General features: G+C 37.3%; 3 protein-coding genes across 3 annotated transcripts; 2 read left to right on the top strand and 1 right to left on the bottom strand.

Annotated features, from left to right (window-relative positions):
* Positions 1-13: 13 nt before the first annotated feature.
* Positions 14-7,246, top strand: LOC106165024 (uncharacterized). Its single transcript, XM_013543092.2, has 7 exons — positions 14-376; positions 1,257-1,443; positions 1,787-1,977; positions 2,482-2,691; positions 3,024-3,154; positions 3,395-3,545; positions 3,980-7,246. The coding sequence occupies exons 1-7, from the start codon at positions 172-174 to the stop codon at positions 5,956-5,958; spliced, it is 3,054 nt and encodes a 1,017-aa protein (XP_013398546.2). The 5' UTR covers positions 14-171; the 3' UTR covers positions 5,959-7,246.
* Positions 7,247-7,368: 122 nt separating this feature from the next.
* On the bottom strand, positions 7,369-12,060 carry LOC106179983 (ADP-ribosylation factor-related protein 1-like). Its single transcript, XM_013563817.2, has 8 exons — positions 11,878-12,060; positions 11,378-11,471; positions 10,769-10,856; positions 10,441-10,523; positions 10,087-10,168; positions 9,565-9,635; positions 9,277-9,377; positions 7,369-8,915 (listed from the first exon to the last, which is right to left on the bottom strand). The coding sequence occupies exons 2-8, from the start codon at positions 11,468-11,470 to the stop codon at positions 8,825-8,827; spliced, it is 609 nt and encodes a 202-aa protein (XP_013419271.2). The 5' UTR covers position 11,471; positions 11,878-12,060; the 3' UTR covers positions 7,369-8,824.
* Positions 12,061-16,646: 4,586 nt separating this feature from the next.
* On the top strand, positions 16,647-18,882 carry LOC106179981 (uncharacterized). Its single transcript, XM_013563815.2, has 2 exons — positions 16,647-16,803; positions 17,429-18,882. The coding sequence occupies exon 2, from the start codon at positions 17,441-17,443 to the stop codon at positions 18,698-18,700; it is 1,260 nt and encodes a 419-aa protein (XP_013419269.1). The 5' UTR covers positions 16,647-16,803; positions 17,429-17,440; the 3' UTR covers positions 18,701-18,882.
* Positions 18,883-19,348: the final 466 nt, after the last annotated feature.

The following is a 19,348-nucleotide window of genomic DNA, read 5'->3' as shown; positions in this document are numbered from 1 at the left end:
GCTTCCCTGAAAATATTCTGATGTAACCTGGCATTCTTACTTAGACTGGTGCATGATGTCTTGTCTTGGATAATTGCACGCTGACAGCAAGTACTTGGAGAAAAAAAAAACAAGTGCCCTCTAGCGGATTGTCATGAAAGCTGGCTGATATAAATTTGTTTATTGTTCAAAATGGCCGCGGGAAAAACGAACTTCCCAGATAAGAACTCGGGTGATAAATTGGACGTGAACACCTCATTTAATCAACGTAATCATGAAAAAGAGAAAACAGCTTGTGAAAATGATAAGAATAGAAGAATATATTCGAGTTTTACTCTGTTTGATGCCGCTTTTGTATTATTTTCTATGGGAACTTTTCTCGTTGACATGGCCACAGGTAGGTTCATGAATAAGTTTGTAATGTTAGACAGCATTCTCATAGATTTTAGATCGATATATCCCCGTGGGGAGTCTCACTAGATTGCTGTCAGATTAGCCGGCTTAAATGTCTGTCCCGCCTACTAAAACCTGAAAGGGGGTAATTAACTATGGTGCGCGCTCGGCTGACAGCAATTTAGCGTGAGCCCCCAGGGAGTTAGGTCGATCCAGATGGATCGATCTAAATCTGTGGGAATCCAGTCTTAGACCATTCCCAGAGACTATCGTACTTACTTTGGATTGAACTATCTCTTAGGGGAATCTGGCTTAACTGCAATTAACTTAAGCGGCTTAGGTGTCTGTCACGCCTACTGAAGCTGATAGGGGGTAATTAAAACCATCCTTTAGCAGCTTCAGTAGGCGTGACAGACATCTAAGCTGCTTCAGTTGATTGCAATTAAGCGGGAATCCCCTCGGAGATCGATCGATCCACAGTTAGTACGATAGGGTCTGGAAATGGTCTGTTATGTTCCAAGCATGAATTTTTTTCTAATTAAGCTAGAAACTGGAATTTTGTACACAGATAACCACGTATTTGAGTATGAATAAACCATTTCAATTTTTAAATTTGGAACAAAAACTGAGGCAAGGATGTATAGCAAATGCAAGAAATTATATTAACTAGTAATCAAGGTTTACTAGTGAACAGTTATTAAATAATCCTAAAAATATTACCTAAGATATGGTAAAAGATTATGCTTATATGGTATCTTAACTTGAGTATTTGTATTCACAACCTAAATAATAATGTACTTTATTTAGAATTGATTGTATTGATTTTGGACAAATTGAATACATTTTTATAAGTAAGGTGATGCTACGCATTTGTTCCTTTTCAGATTTGTGGGTTGGGTTTCATTATTTCAGCAGCAATGAACCTATCTGGGGATCCTTGACGCTAGCTTTTGTAGTTGTACCATGTATAGTAATGCAGGTGTTCAGTATACGGTGGCACATAGTAGATGACAATATGAAAGGCTGTTTCTACTGGACTATACACTTTCTACTTATGGGCCCAATTCACAGGTAAATGAGGAGTTTTGGCTGCTTGCAGAACAGATGATCTGCGGATCAAATATGGTGGAATCTACTTCAAAAGGATGAAGAATAATCTCCTAATGGTCTCTGACTAGGGGGGCTCATAGGGGATTATATTCAAGTGGGGTCGGCCATATTTGATCTGTGGACCAGTTAGTCCAGGGATCATATGTTCTGAATGCGGCCTTTGATTATTTTTTAATTGATAAGTATTAAAAATCTACATCAGTGTGTGATAAAAGTAATAATGTATTTGAAAGATAAGCTTTTTTTTTTCTTTTTTAAATACCCTTTACCCCAATATTTAAGTATTGTTCTTTAATAATTTCAGATATGTCATGGTGCTCAAGGCAGGTTGGAGGGCAAGGATGACCCATGAACCTGAAGACTTTGACATATATTATCACAGACAGAATGACGTATGCATGTTACGGCTGTTTGAGTCTTTTATTGAGTCTGCACCCCAACTTTTACTCCAGTTATACATCATGGTATATACTGATCATACAAATTGGCTAACAGGTCAGTTTCAGCCTGTTCAAGAATAAATATAATTAGTTGTTCCACCCCTTTATTTTGGTGAATACCATTGAAATTAAAGATATATAATGCCATACAGTGTATGTGTTTATGATTTAAAATGTTGATACCAAAATAATTAAAGTTAAGGCAGTGGTATCTGTGACATAAGCATGGATTTGGTCATATGATTATAGAGATAATTACAGACATTGAGTGCGTACAGAACAGTGGACTAACAGATCTGCAAATCAAATATGGCTACCCACTGAAAAGCTTGCTGGTTAATTCCAGATTAGATGCTGAATAGATTCCCCGCAGTGATAACCCAACAAGCATTCAAGTGGGTTGCCATATTTGATCCGTGGATCTGTTAGTTCACTGTTCTGGATGCACTGTATGGTACTTGCTCCTATCTACTAGTATTTGAATCTAATAGCATTATTGTATAATCATGGGCAGTTGTGCCAAGCATCAAATAATTCAATGTATTTATTTTTATTCCAGGTTGTTCTGCCTCAATATCTCTTATATCATTGGCGTGGGCCATAGCAGCCTATACTAAAGCCATGCGCCAGGCTCACCAGGATAATTACAGAGTCTTCTGGCCAGGCATGATCTTACAGACTATATGGAGAATTGGCATGGTGTCAGCCAGAGTCATTGCTCTGGTCATGTTTGCTTCTGTCTATCAGGCTTGGTTGATCCTGGTGTTAGGTAGAGTTCATCAATTTTTTTTTTTTTTTCAGTTTTCAGTTGCACTTTATTATTTTTAGAAAGATTTTACAATATTAAAAAAGCATTTTTTTGTCCTTTTTTGTGAACGTAACTGTTTTTTAAAATTGTTATAAAGATGTTGATAAGAATTGGTCTTTTAGAATTATCATCATGCCCTTTATGAAAAACTAAATAATTGCCCCATTCATTCAATTTAATTCATTTTAGTTGCACCACTGTATTATGATTCTTACTTATTTGCAGTCGATCTTAGTTTTGTCAAACATGAAAGTCCTGAGATATTAATAGTTCTCCCCCTTTTACTTTTCTAGGTGTCCACTGGCTGACGATGACAATCTGGATCATTCTCCAAAAAACAGACTTTTGCCAAAGTTGGTGGGAAGAGAAATTGTTCAACTGTATCTGTGGCATGATATACTGCTTCTGCTTCTTTAACCTCAAGGTTATTGACACATTGTACAATAAGAAGTTTGTGAAAATTTTCCATGGCTCATATAACTTCTCTTAAACAGAAATAGTATGTTGAAATATTTTGGAATAAATGTTGGAATAAATGTATATTTCTCACGTTTTATGCAGATACCAGTTGAGTAATAAGCTGTGACCAAACCACCTGGTTTTAAATATAGCGAGGCTTTTGCTAAGATTTTCTAAACTGAAAGATATTTGGGTATCTTTGCAGGAAGGTCAGAGCAGGTGGAGAATGCTGGGTTTTTACACTGTCATGCTACTGGAAAACTGTGCTTTACTGGCAGCTTGGTACTTGTTCAGAATCAGAGAAAGGTGGTATGATCAGTTTCTACTTGGTGCGGTACCTGTGGCCTTCACTATAGGTGAGATTCCTTTTCTTTGTCAGGGGTGACAAAAAATTAAAGCAATCCAGGTGATAGATAATGAATGTTGTAATAATATAAAAAGGTGCCAGTTGCTGGTGTTTTTTAAGGATATTCGTCGTTCAATCTAAGGTTTAGTGTGTCAGTTTATCAGCCAGTAACTTTGTGGTCACCACTTTGTAGACCTTTAATGATGTCATTATACACCAGCACTGCTGAGTGGGATTAAAAGAAACAATACATCACAGCCAAAGAAAATCAGACGTATTCCATTAATAAATATGTACAGTGGTATTTGGGGGAAAAGATGTTCAGTATTTGCTTCTAGTAACAAAAGGTACTTGGATCACATCAGTTTTCAGTGCAGTCATCCATTCAATTACCACAGATGGTGCATAAAATAAATAAATAATCATTGCACTGTATTATTCCAGGTCTAATGTGTATGCTAATGTACTACAGATTGTGTCATCCCTCTGGGCCTATAGACCCATGTGCTGCTGATACTTCTGCAGATATAGAATCTACAGACTGTGATGATTATAACAAGCCATCTGGAGACCCAGCATCTGGTATCATTAGAAGGATGACACTGAAAACCACTAGACCTACATGTGCCAAGATAGAGAAAAGACAGTCAGCAAATAGTTCTTTTAGTGACTACTCACCACTTAAGGATTCTTTAGAAAATGACCAAATAGGCATTGGGCAAAGTAATCATTCTGAAAACTGCAGTGAGAGAGACAATGGGTCGGACAAAGACAGAGATGCTTCAGAAAAACACTTTATTAGAGGAACCAAACTTGGTTTTGGACTCCATGGTTGCTTTAGACCCCAAGATACTGTATTAAGTCTAGTAACAGATGAAAGCTTTCAGGGAAATGGTTCGAATTGCAGTCTGAAAGAAGACGATAAAAATCGCTTATCACAAAATTGTATGCCTGGTTTACTGCAGGAAAAGAGTTGTGGTCAACCTCCAGATGGTCCCTGTATTGGCCTGGATGGGCATGAAGGCATAAAAATGACAGAAGACAAGTCGCCTGAGGTTCAGATGTTTAGTAATCGAGTAAATAAAATTGAATCACAGTTGAAAGTTAGTTCGGAAAGTGATGGTTGTATCACATTGAGAAAAGTGGAAATTACAAATCCTGAGAGTAAATTTGCCCATGATAAAAACACGAGTACACTTCCACACCAAATGGCTGAAAAGTGCACAGTAGTAAATTTGAGCAATATTTGTAATGAGAGGCAGGTTACTGAATCTCTCCCACCTAATGAGGGTCCTGAGGTAGGGGTGAAGAGTGATGTAGGAGAAACATTAGTGTCCCAAATGCCTGAGCCATTGCCTCCCTTCAGTGGGCCTGGTTCAGTGCCCAGTACAAAATATCAAACCTTTTCAGATAAGCTTCAGTGTCAAGGAAAACCCAAAGGGATTGAACATGAAAGTTTTTACTCAAAGAGTCTTGATATAGAGAAATTTCCACAGGTAACACAATTAAATGAGGTTGAATCTTGCCCAAAATTGGAAATAGCTTTGACAGAATCTAGCAAGCAATCCCTTCCTATTGAATTGGAATTGTGTGTGACCTCTGAAAACATGCTTCCCAATGAGTCTGAAATACATTCCAAAACGGAGAGTTACGCCCCTGTGGGTGAAAAGGCAACCAATGTTAGATTAATGTCTGGTAAGCGGAAATCGTCTCTCTATAGCATAGTGTGCACACCTCCAGCTTCTTCAGGGTTGTGCAAGAATGCACAAGGGAAACCAACAGAAGTTGTTCCTAAACTGATAATTAAAGAAGGAGCATCTTGCAATACTGTTGAACCTCATGCAAAAAGTTTTCCATCTCGGGTTCCAAGAAATTTTCACTGCTCCTCTGAAAATCTTTCATGTGATGACAGAAAATTAAGCAGAGCCAACAATATGACATCCTTGACAAAAAGATTTCATTCTAATGAAAGACTAGATGCTCTGGGGCATGAAAATCAGTTACAGAACGTAGTTGGAAGTAGATGCAACTCCCCTGCAGCTTCACAATTACAAAAGTCTAGGCAATCAACTGCTGTGCAATCACTACTCTTTAAGAATCTAGAGATCGGTGCAGGCAAAAAGGTCAGTGGAGAAAATGATACTCAGCTAAAATTGAATTCCAATAATGACATGGTTGGTGAGAAGATAAATGACTCTCTCAGTGTAGGTAAAGAAAATGTCAAACCCTCATCAAGTGCACTGGTGGCAGGAGGTATGATAAAAAAAGGTGTGGCATTTGCTGGGGAGGAGATCTCCAGGAAGAGGAGGACACCTTTAAAAGATGACACTAAGTTTAGAAAAACCAGACAAGCACACCAGTCTCTTGTGGCCATAAGACCTGAAACAGTTGCAAAGGCACTGTCTATGTTTGGGGACAAGTAGGAGAGAAAAAATGATTCATTAGTGGTAGGACTTGGTGGAATGCTCGAAAGAAGTTCATTTTGTACTGTGTCTTTAAATGTAATTTTTTTTAAGTTTTGCAACTTGTCAAAGATTGAAGGGGCTCCTTGTAAATTTTCTTTTTTTGTATTTCAAACATTCCTGCCTCCTTCCTGACAAAGTTTGGAATCTTTTAATGCAATTATTGACAGATAAGCCATACATTGAAAGTCAAGTCAATTGTATATCCTTACCCTATATCCGATTCTTAGAAAAAGATCTGTATGTCTTACTTTCAGATATTATTTAATTTTATCTTGAGTGCCATAGGCCGCGTTCAGAACAGATGATCCATGGATCAGTTAATACAGCCTGACCCACTTAAAAGCAACACAGCCTAATCCCCTAATGGTCTCCCCACCTCCTCCTCATGGATTTACTTGTGCACTTTTCCTAGGGAAAGAAGGCAGAATCACATTAATTTCCTGATCAAACAAATTTGTCTTCAGCTATCTTTGTGGAAAAAAAAAAACTAGTATTAGTTCTTTCTTACCACATTAAAACAATACTGTATACTTCTAATGACAAATTATATTATAAAAATGTTATTGCCAGATTCATAAGAAGAGATCAGTCATGTTCAACATCCATTTGTCCCATGGATATTACATTTAATTTAAATTTTAATCCTCCCATTAATGTCTTCTTTAATAATTCTAAAATGTAAAATGGTATTCCTTGTGCAATACGGGGTAAATTTTTTTTAAGGAAGACAATATTTTCCTGTTTTTATGGAGAAGTATCATTTTATTCCTACTGAAACTGTATACAGTTTTCAAATATTTTTGTACATTGTGTTGTGAGTTTATTATTATTGCACTCCATGAACGGTATGCCATACAAACTGTCATGCTCAAAATTATATAAATCGTGTCATTTTATGCTTGGGTATCATGCAAAAGATAAAATCGTAAAGAATACATATTCATGTACCAAATACCTATTCTCCGTAATTGAAAATTAATTGCTGTTAGTCATGTAATGTTTTAATTTGTTTTAGAGCTTATTTCATTTACATAAAGTTAATTGCCATGAACAGTTAGTCTTGGTGAGTCTTGTTAATTGATACTTGTCAATTGAATTTTTTTTGTAATTTGCTTCTGTTACTCTTAACAACAAATTTCAGAATTGTTCTGAAGTATTTTCTACAAATTATTGTCTTTAATATTATTTGTCTTTATCATACAAGCACTTTAGTAAATAATAAGTTGTTTTGGGAACAACTTTTTTTGCACATATTAGGTAAGATAATCAATAAGCTGTAGATAAACTGTAATGAAAAGGTGCTTTGTTATTATTTTGTAAACCATTTTTCTATACATACGTATATATATTTACCATAATACCTTTAACTGTGTGTGTATGGATTTTTATTAACAATACAACAATAAATATATCATTTACAAAACCTTTACATTTGTTTACAACTGTTAGCAGTATTTTACTTTAAAATATACCAGAAATAACTTTGACATGAAAAAGAAGCCCAGAATTTTCTAGTCTTCAGCAATTTTACTAGTGCATATCAACAGTTGTCTGTTTGACCTGCAAAATACTAGTTCTTTGGTTAAATTGCCTTTTCCATCCTTGTAGTATGTTTTTTTAGCTTGTGGTAATTCCTTTGCATAAATAAATTCGGACATCATAACTGAATAAAACTGAAATAATGGCTGCAGCTCCTGTTTTTTGTAACCATGATTATTTCCTACATTAAACAAATAAATATTGAAATAAAGTAATTATAAGCGTAGACTTTAAAAAATCCATTTACCCTACTCAAAACTATATTTTACACTGAACAGAAACGAACACATTTTGTCAAAAGAACAAGTTTGTCATCAGCAATAGCTTTTGAATCCATTGTACATTTTATTTGATTCATTGTTGTGTGTATCAGTATTTTATTCAGCCCCTCACTGTTCACAAATTGATTTTAAAACTTGAACAACCCATTAAAAAGAAAAAACGTAAAACAAGCAAACTGTAAGCAGGACCCCAACTCCTTTGTACATCTTAATCTTTTGTGGTCTCCTGAACTTTACCTACGTACCCTCAACTCTATAAAACCAATATTGCCTTACTAACCAAACCCACCTTTCCTATTGGTAAATATTCCAAATTTTATATGGTGTAACTAAATGTGCATGGTCACCAACAAATTTGTCCACTCCCATCCTTTATTAAATATACATTTTTTTAATGTTTAACAATTTGATTGAGAAATAATTAGACAAAAGTGCATGTTTAAAATTGCTGCATGCTTGTCAGCTTTTAATAATTCCTGTTCTCCATAGATATAATGAAAAGTCAATTTATATTTATTTTTCTCATCCACTTGGGTCCATATTTGAATTTTTGTAATTGAACCCCCCCCCCCCCCCCCCCCGTTACATTGGGCTTGTGTCCACTCATTACACATATATTTCCACTCTCACCCCTCTTCATATTTGATATTCAACATCAAATTCATACATCAGTTTTAATGAACAATAAAATTACAGCCTCTTCCTTTGTTGCACATTGATGAGAGTTTACCAAAATTCTTTTTCCAAGTGATTGCAAGTCCAGTGTAAAAGAGTCTTAAGCCATCTATAACGTTCTATGTCATAACCTGTCTCACTATAAAAAGCTTTTTCAGATTCTGTAGTAGGCCATCCAGTGTAAGGGTCAAAGTGTTTTTTTCATTTGATTATCACATTGAAGTTGACCCTTATTGACATCAACGAGAATGTGTTATTGCACTGGAAGTCATGGTCAACTCTGTCACCATGCATGAACAACCAAGAAAGCTTCTTTTCAGGCCATCACATTAACTGATCTCTTTTTCTGTGGGTGGTCTCCTCTGGCTATTTGCCTCCACTGCAGTCACTACCCAGTGAATGCCCTCATCTATTCCCTCACTGAAATACCCATGTGGAAGTAATAATAAGAGACAAAAGAGATTGATAAAAGTTAAATCAGTCCGGAATAAGTTTTAATTACATTGGTAATCAGGCTATTTCCAACTCTGCAACTTATCAACTTTGCTTGAAAATACCATTTCTTCAGACTTGGACCCAGTGTACTATGCCTAGTGTTTCATGAGTCCAAGGTTGAGATGAGTCTCATTACTTTAAGGTGAAAGATGTCATCAACTTCACCAAACCTACCTGACTTAAAATGAGCTGTAGAAAACCAACAGTTTAAAATTGTGATTGTTTTTTTTTTCACTTTTGCATGGCATTTACATATTAAACTTAATCTAAAAAAAGTTTAACTTACCCATTTAATGCACTTGCCCCAAGCAAATGGCAGCTTCTCCGCCCAATCTTGTGGGCACTTGTGTTGAACACCTCTTTCACTTCTGCCACACTCATGCATTCCTGAAAAAGTGGAAAATCAAAAGATCAAATCCCTACACAAAAGACAAATTACATCAAATGTATGTCCCATCACAGCAGCATGCACAACATTTCCTATTAAGTCGCACAGTAAATAAAAAAAATTAAATCAAAAAAGCACAATTAAAAATTTCTTAAATTTTGAAGTCAATTTCTCCTGATTCTTTACCTCTAGATCCTGTTTATTTACAACCACAAGTAATGGAACACTGTCTAGAGCACTACTAGTAATCATTTTGTCTGAAACACAAAAATATATCATGTCATAAAACTGATAGGCTGTTTGGTAAAACTATCTTCATTTTCACCATATAAAACACAATTTTGTTAAATAATTAAAGCATTGATTTTGGGACTTCTGACAAGCTATTAAGACATGAAACTTAAAATGGATAATCAGAAATTGAATTTTGGAGTCTTTGGCAATATTATGGTGCAAAGCTATCATTGCTCTATGGACCTACAAACTTTGAAATTCTGAATATCTTTATCAATGGGACAACCCTTTCATTCAGAAAATCTTAAGACAATTTTTTAATATAAAATTTTCGACTCCATGATGTTATCTTATTGCACAGATAAAAATCATTTTTGTCCAAAATATAAAAAAACACTAGTTATCTCAAACACTCATTACATCATTTAATAAAAAGAATGAAAGTTCAATAATATTGTTGTACTAAGTATTCACCAAATGTTTGTTTGGACTCCACAATCCTTCCCCTGTCAGCTCCATCCACCATATAGATAACAGCATGGCACTCTGCATAATACTGAAAATTATCAAATCTGTTTAGTATCATTAATTAAATTATTTTAAAATGAGCCATCAACTTATATCATCTTTATGTTAAGTGTTGCTTTCTTAGAGGCCCTTCAACACAAAGGAGAGAGACATACTATAGACAGTAAAACTATGCTTTTTCAAGGAAGCCCAAACAGGCTTCTGATTCAAACCAAATCGAAACTGGCTTGACTTTCAACTCTGTTGGCATTTTTATTGTACGGATATCAAAAATTCAAGAAAAAATGGAATAAAAGTTACCTTATCCCAAAGTGACTGTAATTCTTCCTGCCCTCCTAAATCCCAGAAGTTCAAGCGTACAGATTTAACATCTATCTTTCCAACTAAAATATAGAATTGAAAAGTCTCTTTATCAATCCTTAAAGTGAAACTTAAAAGGCATAGTGGGTTCTCAATTAGAGCAAACTTTTCATTTTTTTCTTACAAAGAACAGAAATATAACTGTGGATAATCAATCTGAATCAAATTCTTTGAATTTTTACTGCAATGTTTTCAAAAATGTACAGTTATAACTGTTTTACCAGAGTATCTAGCCAAAATGACCTACATTTTAAAAGCTCCAACTTACTATTAAGACCAACAGTTGTGGTAATCTTATTCAGGTTAACTCCTTTGTAATTTTTGTTGAACACTGTCTGGGTTTTCTCTAAATATGTCTGAAAATTATAACAGAGAGATTATGCTTTCACTATGTGGTTAAATATCTAAAACAATCCATATCCATACTAGTACATACATGTATTTGTAAAAATGTGCGCAAGGAAGAAATTGCTGAATTTCACAATAAGTTCTAGATCTTAATTTATCAGGTAAATAGCAAATATAAGGTGAAGACATTTTGTGAAGGTGCAGTTTTAACACACACACACACACACACACAAACGTGGGTTAAATCCCGAGTTTCATACTTCATACGTAAACTGAAGTGACTATGACTGTACATAGATTGGTATATACCAGGCTCATTCCTGAATATAATTTTCTTTAGCCAAACAACAAATCACAATTTTGATCCACATCATATAAAAAGGTAGGGAAATAAATTGATCTGAAAATTTTTAGCCAAATAACAGCATTTTCAGTCTTAAATTAACCATGCTACAATGAGCCCTGATAACTATGCTAACAGTAGTCGATCTGCCTATTATTAATATTATGTAATAAGAAATCTATCTACTGTTTTCCCCGCATTATCAAGTCCCAGGATCACAACAAAATATTCATCCTTCTGGCACATGTACTTGTAGAGACCTGACAGAAGAGTGAACATCCTAGAAAGATGAAACAAATAATACAGTATGAGAATTCACAGTGCATTTAAAGAAAATGGGAAATGTAGATCATACCTGTATACATGTACCGGGTATCTTAGTATCTTAGAAGTTCAAAATAATCAGTCTCTGACATTTCCAGGTTTTTAAAAATCTTGCTTTGCAATGCAGGTTATGTTAGTAAATCTTGTAAATCACAAAATGCATCAATTATATTATTTACCAACACCAAATACAGATGTAATTTAACATGTAACCGCAATGCCGAAAACAGACAAATTCTTATAAATATCATCATCATCATCTTCATTATTATTATTATCTCTACTTTTATGGTTACATTTACATGAAATAATAACGTTATTAGCGTTACAAATTTTAAAATCTGGTGCGTATGTTAAATTACCTGCAATCTACGAAATTATGTTTGTATATAGATCCGTTTAATTTGCGACCTTTAATTATTCGTCCATCGTTTGCTGCTGATGGGCAATGTTCCACGTTGACGTTTCACTCTGTACATGCAGTAAAATATAAAATATTGTGATTTCACTGACAGAAATGGGAAACCACAAGCATTCGATATAACATTACGGACTACAACTATAACGCCACCTTCTGGGGATCCGGGGAGATAAACGTTGGGGTTGTTACTTATATTTGCTGATATTTACTTAGAAATGTTGAGAAAAGAGAGCCCTTCTCATATCACATGAAAATATTCAAACCTGATATTTTAATACTTCTCTCTCTCTCTCTCTCTTTACTATTTTAAAAGTATTGTTTGATGTTATATAATGAACTTGTGTCTTTTTGCTCTATGATAACCTGTAAACGCCAGGAGTATTCTGAGCTAGATTTTAGCTCGGTGGGATATCTTTGGCGAGACGGGCCCACACATGATGTGTGCGTTTGACACAATTAGTGGTAAACAGTTTATTTTCTTGATGTTTACTTTGAGTAACCGTTTTATTAAGCCCATCTTGACGTGGCTAGCATGAGCGAAATTATAAATTTGTTTTTACTAGGTTGGCTGTCTATATATTTGCTGTAGGCCTATATTCTGGGATTGTAAAAATTGTAGCCTACTCTCTGCTCATGACGCAGTATATAATATCTATCTATCTGGGTTATTTGAAATAAACATTCTAGACAATTTCCGATATTTAGATATCATACTCGCTTTCTGGCAAGTTGCAAGTTTTCTAATTTAGTAAGAAATAAACAACATCGATCGGAGAATGTGAGACGGAGCTTCGAGCGACAGTTACGAAGGTTTAAAATTTAGTTCATTGTGTTTTTTCTTCTTATTTAAAAGGTAGCAGACTTTAAGAAACTTGTTTTTTTTTCCTCACTACTCAGTGGCGGATTTATCGGGGGGTCAGCGGGGTCCTGATCCCCCCTTCGATTTTTAGTCCCCTCTTAAAATTAGAATTTTGACTTGCTGGATCATACAGGGTTACCACTTAATATGGAATATTATTTTTGGCGAGTAAATTTTCTACAAAAGATTTAATTTCTCTCTAACTACTTTAAATCCAAAGCTGAGGTGTCCCTCCATGTGTAGCCAGGTGTGTTACCTTATTACCACACAACTCTCGAAACAATTGATGCATGAAGTTGCATGTTCTGTGGTCAGAAATGTGAGGGGTGGTCTTTTCGGCAATTTCTGCCCTTGTATAAAAACGCATGGGTTTGGTCAATCTTTGGAGTGTGTTTAGAGAAGCAACAAAGGGATCGGTCTGAAACTTGACAGGTACCTTATTGGAGATATGGTTCGACAGCTAAGCAACGCAGCTTACTATGGGACTCTTGCTCTCAGAGAAAATGTCCAGAAACGGACAGCCATTGCCAGGTAATTCAACATTTATCAAGAACCGTTTATAAAGTCCTCCAAAGAAACGATGCAACAGGGGCATCTACTCAAGTACCTCGACCAGGGTGTCCGCGTATCACACCAAGAAGACAGGATTGCCTTCTCCTTAGAGGAAGCCGTGCTGGTCGTACAAAGACAACCAGTGCCCTCAGAAAAGAGAGGCAAAATGTCATTCAAACGCCCGTTTCAAGGTCAATCGTGAACAAGAGATTACTGCAAGCGGTCATTTTGCACGAAGGCCAGTAGGGAAACCGCTGTTAACAGCAGGTCATATACAGCGACGTCTGCAATGGGCTGGGGACCACGTGCGTTTGCAGCCAAAACACTGGAATCACGTCGTTTTCAGTGATGAGGCCAGAAATGGATTTTTTAGGGTTGATGGTCGAATCTGTGTCCACAGACGTGTACGAGGGGCATAAAACGATGATTGTGTACTGCCTAGGGTGCAAGCGGGGCTTGTAACGTCTCTGTTTGAGGAGCATTTCATGTCGGTGCCCAGAACCAGTTGGTTTTTCTAAGAGGCAACCTCAGCCAGGATTCCTACAGAGGCATTCTACAGCAAACGATGCTTCGATTGGTAAGAGCCATCTTCAGGAACAAATTTGTGTACCATGACGACTGTGCAACCCCACATCGAGGCCGCAGAATCACTGTTTTTCTTCAAAACCAATGGGTTCAGCAACTGCCCTGGCCTGCAAACTCTCCAGATATGAACCCAATTGAAAATCTTTGGGCAAAAGTAACTCACAGAATTAATAGCTATGGTCATCGACCGGTAAATAGTGATGAACTGCGACAGGCAAATATCACTGCGTGGAATGATATCCCCATCCAAACTCTAAAAAACGTGTTACAAGGTATGCCATGTAGGATGAGGGCGCTGCAAGCGGCTGCTGGAGGTCATACCCGCAATTACTGACTTTTCATGATTTATGTAGTGAGTTTTTTGACTGTGTAACATATCACTGTCCGGAGGCTATCATTTACTTTAATATCTTAGCTTAAAGTTAATACTGACATTAAACTGTTGATATGGTTTTCTGTGGGTGTTCCTTTCTTTTGAATGGCATCTTAGGTCAGATTTGATATCATTGACCAAACTATCTCAGAACAGAAGACTGGATGTTTTTATTACTCAGTGGCATACTTTTTTAATGACTCAAGCCAAAAAAAATTTAATCAGCACTAAAAAATAACAATGATAAAAAATATTCCATATTAAGTAGCAACCCTGTAGTTCTAAACCGTACAAATGGCACCGTTCGCCCTCTAAAATACCGAATATTTTCGGGGCCCGGGGGGGAGGGGGGGGGGTCGGCCTCGCATCCGCGGACCCCCCCCCCCCTTCAAATAATCCTGGATCCGCCCCTGCTACTTGCCCTTTTTAAATTAAAAAAAAAAAACATTTGTTTTATTCCTTTATTATTATTATTATTTGTAATTTACATCATCTGGGTAAATGCTTTTGAAACAGTTCGCAGTCTCTGCAGACCTCAATAGTTGGAGCGCACTTCGAATGCACAGCACTTTATTAAACGGGTAAAGCTGGAACTTTTTTATTTATTTATTTATTTAAATATTATTATCCCCGCACTTTAGGGACAAAAGTCGGGGATCATGTTATCCCGCCCGTCCGTGCGTCTGTGTGTTAGTAATTTCCGCTATCTCCTCCTAGACTATTGCAGGTAGGAAGTTGAAACTTTGGGGATTGGTAGACCCATCATCAGGGATGTGCATGGGCATTTTGGAATTTTAGTGCAACAGGGGGTTGGGCTGTCCCTGGGGGTAGTTGATTCAAAATTCTTATGACAATGTAATTTCTGCTATCTCCTCCTAGACCGTTAGAGATTGGAAATTGAAACTATGGGAATTGGAAGATCCATCATCAGGGATGTGCATGGGCATTTTGGAATCTTAGTGCCACAGGAGGTTGGGCTGTCCCCGGGGGGATGGTTGATTCTAAATTCTTATAACATTGTAATTTTCACTATCTCCTCTTAGACCATTACAGATAGGAAACTGAAACTTTTGGAATTGGTAGACCCATCATCAGGGATGTGCATGGGCATTTTGGAATTTTAGTCCCACAGGGGATTGGGCCGTCCCCGGGGGGGGGGGGGGGGGGGGGAGGGGGCTTGATTCTAAATTCTTTTCACATTGTATATATATATTTTTAAATACCTTTGGATGAAGCAGTGATGTGTGTGTATGTGTGTGCGTACGTGCGTGTGTACGTGCATGTGTGGTAAGTGGTCCCTAGGGGTGAGGTGCTCTTGATAATATGGGGAAGTGCGGGGATATGCGATGGCTACCCATTGACACCATCTAGTTATTTTTGTCTCTGGAATGGGGGAGACGGTTGTATTTTGATTCTTAAAACGCATTAGACGTGATTTTGTACCAGCGTGTACCACTTATGGATAAGACATGTCGTGTTTAGAACAATCAAAATGTTAGTTGTACATAGAAAATCGTACGCCACCCCAGATTTAGCACCATAAAGAACCACAATTACAATGAAAGCATCATATTTTCTTCTGCGGACGATAGGAATTATAAAAAATTTATATGGAGAACGTGTTTAGAACAAAATTCGTATTCTGTGACGCTTCATCAATAGTACTACATATTTTGTGAAAGAAAATAAATTAAAAGATATGGGTCTTAATCTTCAAGTTCCTCGATTTTGTTTGATACATAAAGTAAGCCTATTCAAACCCCCGCTCCCGATTTTTTTTTTGACAAAATTATCACTTGAGCAGGTGGCGTTCAACGTGGTTTTATAGTGTGACCTTATATATCTGCTCCAAATGCCCAGGGTCTGACCAAACAGCGTTACTGGTTTGCGCTACCCTTTACCAGGGCCACAGAGAGTTTGTTTTAGTAGATATTCACAGACATTTTACGGCTGATTCTGTGCACATTTCTGTACTGTCTAGCGAGGACCTTGCCATTGAAAAAGAATGACATCATGACATCACAGCTGACCTTGGGATAGAGTAATTTTGCTCTGTCTATTATGACGTATTAACTTAGAAAACCTCAAAGCTGAGTGGTGCATGCGGAATACAGCAGATCTCACTCTGCAACATGGGTTACTATGTATATCGCATATAAGCTTTTTAATATCGAAACAAGCGTTATTGCTTCCGAGTGCAATGAATATTAGTTGAGTGCATGACACTCTCACAAGCTCTTTAGCGCAAATTCTTTTTTTGACCGTCATATTTCACAAAGCGACTTAATTTGACTATCCACACCCCCTATAACAGTTTGTGATCCAAACTAACGACACTGAGCGAAGTGTTCTGGGCCTCACCTAACCACGTGCCAAGCTTGGATATAAGCTGCAGCTTCTGGGCGTTTTGAGCAGTTGATCATCGCAGAACCGGTGGTAGAGCTCTCGACGCACACGCTTCCATTGGACAGGCCGTCATTATTTTCCAGCACGTGCACGTAAGTCCTCGTAGTGAATAATTAAAATATATAAGTGCGGAAGTTTTAAAGATACACACCATAGGTTTGAAAATCTCCAAATGCTTATTTTTGCCATTCACAGCTTCTATTAAAACCTTACATACACCTTAAAATGATTTAACCCCTCTAGTAACTTTTTCTGGAGCATTCCGGATATTGATATCACCATAGGAGCTTATAGGAAAACGGTCGCTGTTAGAATGACTGTCCAGTCAATTTAAGCTCAAATCAACCAATTTTATCGAATCCAACTGTAGAGAGGGATAGATAAATGATTAGTGGGTATGAGAAATTTACTTATTTATCCCTGAAAATCCATTTTGGCGGTTAAATCTTATGGAGTGTACCTTTAAGGCAATTATCTGAAGTAAAATTTACATTGATATCTATTTGTGGCTTTCTTCCAAATTTTATCTGAAAAAATTATAACTGATTTCCCAACCGGCGGGGATTTATAATAACTTGTCGCATTGCAGCAATTCAACGTTTTGTCGTCTCACTCTAATATTCCATTTGCTTGACAATTTTGATTTAAGAAACGAAGTCCATTCCCCTCCAGTGGCCTTACCCAGTGTGGTTATTGTTTTTCATTTGGTCGTTTCAGCAATAAAGGAAGATGTTCGTCTCGCTGCGCGAAGGCACTCTACTAGGTTTCTCTCTGGTTATAATTTCTGCCTTATTGACAACGGTCCATGCAGCCAATCTAGCCACGAATCTAGTCTGCGGCACGAACCAGGCCTCCATTGAAGTGACCGACGGCAATTACCTTCCCACTGAAGGGCGAATGTACGTAGACGGCCATTACAGCACTGCAGGCTGTTTCATAGCTGCATCACCCTGGGTCCTGAATGTATCCATTGGGCAGTGTGGCACAGCTTACGATACAAATTTCACCGTTATCATTCTCCATGATAAGGACTATTACCTGGAAACAATAGATTCGGCCAAGACGTTTGCTTGTGCCAAGTCTCTTTACGCAACCACTATGACCAACGTTTCTGCCTATGTACCGGCGGGAGAAATCATTCCAATTATCGGACAAACTGCCAATATACCAGCACTAGATATCAACATAACTTTAGTGTTGAAGAATACATCTACCGGCGCCATAATTGATTTGAATTCCGACCCCGTTGTTTTGGGTGGTAATGTTACGATGGAAATTATACCGACACCGTATGCACATGTTAAGATAGAGGCACTCAGCTGCTGGGCTGCCGGTGTCACTAAGAATTCCTCAACCGAAACCTGGAAGTACCTCTACCTCATCTCAAACAGTTGTCCCAGCGTCCCCTTTTTCACCGTTTTCACACAAGATAGCACTACCAAAAAATTGTCTGCCACCTTTCCAATGTTTCTGATGACTCCTCGACACGATACCAATAGGACAATGGGTTTTTTCTGCACCGTGAAGGCCTGCGACAAAAACAGCACTGACTGCGGACCAAAGAACTGTTCCAACAACGAAATGAGCTGGGGACGACGCCGACGACGAGCTGCAGAGGAAGAAGAGTACATCCAGAGCAACCTGGACACCGCGGAGCCCGACTATTCAGCCGAAACTGAAGAGAGAGGACCTGCTTCTGTAGCGTTGGGTTATTTTGTTCATGTCATTGATCCAGAATCTGATTTAACGACGCTTGCCCCACCACTAGTGGAAGTGCCCAAAGTTAAACAACCATCGCCTAAAGCGCCGATACCCGTGCAAAAATCGGATGCAAACGGATTCTGCCTAAATCAGTTCAGTTTTGTTGTTCTTGCTGTGTTAGTTGGCCTCATCATCATTGCTTTTTGCTGCGTGTCCGCGTGTTTCTTTGCATACGTTCGTAACAAGTCGGCAACACGAGGACTTGCCGCCAAGACTGTTAATGGATAATATCGGTTTACACTAACTTTGAAAATCATACAATTTGGTTCATGAAATTTTGCTTTGAAATCTTGTTTGTTACTTGATCGGCCATTGTTTTTTTTTTTTTGCATTTTGTTCCGTTGTTTCAACAACGAATGCATTTCATTACATCAATGTGGCGATTGAAATAAATAGATCATTGTTGTAAATAGCGTTTGGTTGCTTGTTACATTGGTACATTCTTTATAGGTCTGTTAATAGAATACATCTAAAGGTATTTGGATTTCAATTGCAAGAAGCCCCGTACTTCGTGGTTTATGAAACAAAAGCTTTTCTCGTCACTAAAAATTGGTTAATGCATTGCGGAATCTATGGTCAGAAAAAACGAACGATGGGGAGTTGTTGCAGTAGAAAGAAAATACTTCGATTTCAGCACGCGTATTTAGTGTTTGATATGATCATTTCTTTCTTTTTTCAAGAAATTCTACTTTTACGTAAACGAGCTGTCATTTCGGTCGTTTTCACCTTTAGTATTTAATACAAAAAATTAACAACGCAACCAAAATCCAATCCCAACCAAATAACTCGCCGGTATTACCTTTCCCCGAATATTGTGCGTTTGAAAAAAAAAAACTGTTAGCAAATTTTACAATCTTTTAAAATCGCACCTCGCGA

Source organism: Lingula anatina, chromosome 1, assembly GCF_051362555.1.
Source record: "Lingula anatina isolate TDL-2025a chromosome 1, LinAna3.0, whole genome shotgun sequence".
NCBI classification, from domain to species: Eukaryota; Metazoa; Brachiopoda; class Lingulata; order Lingulida; family Lingulidae; genus Lingula; species Lingula anatina.
This window is presented reverse-complemented; position numbering and strand designations above follow the sequence as displayed.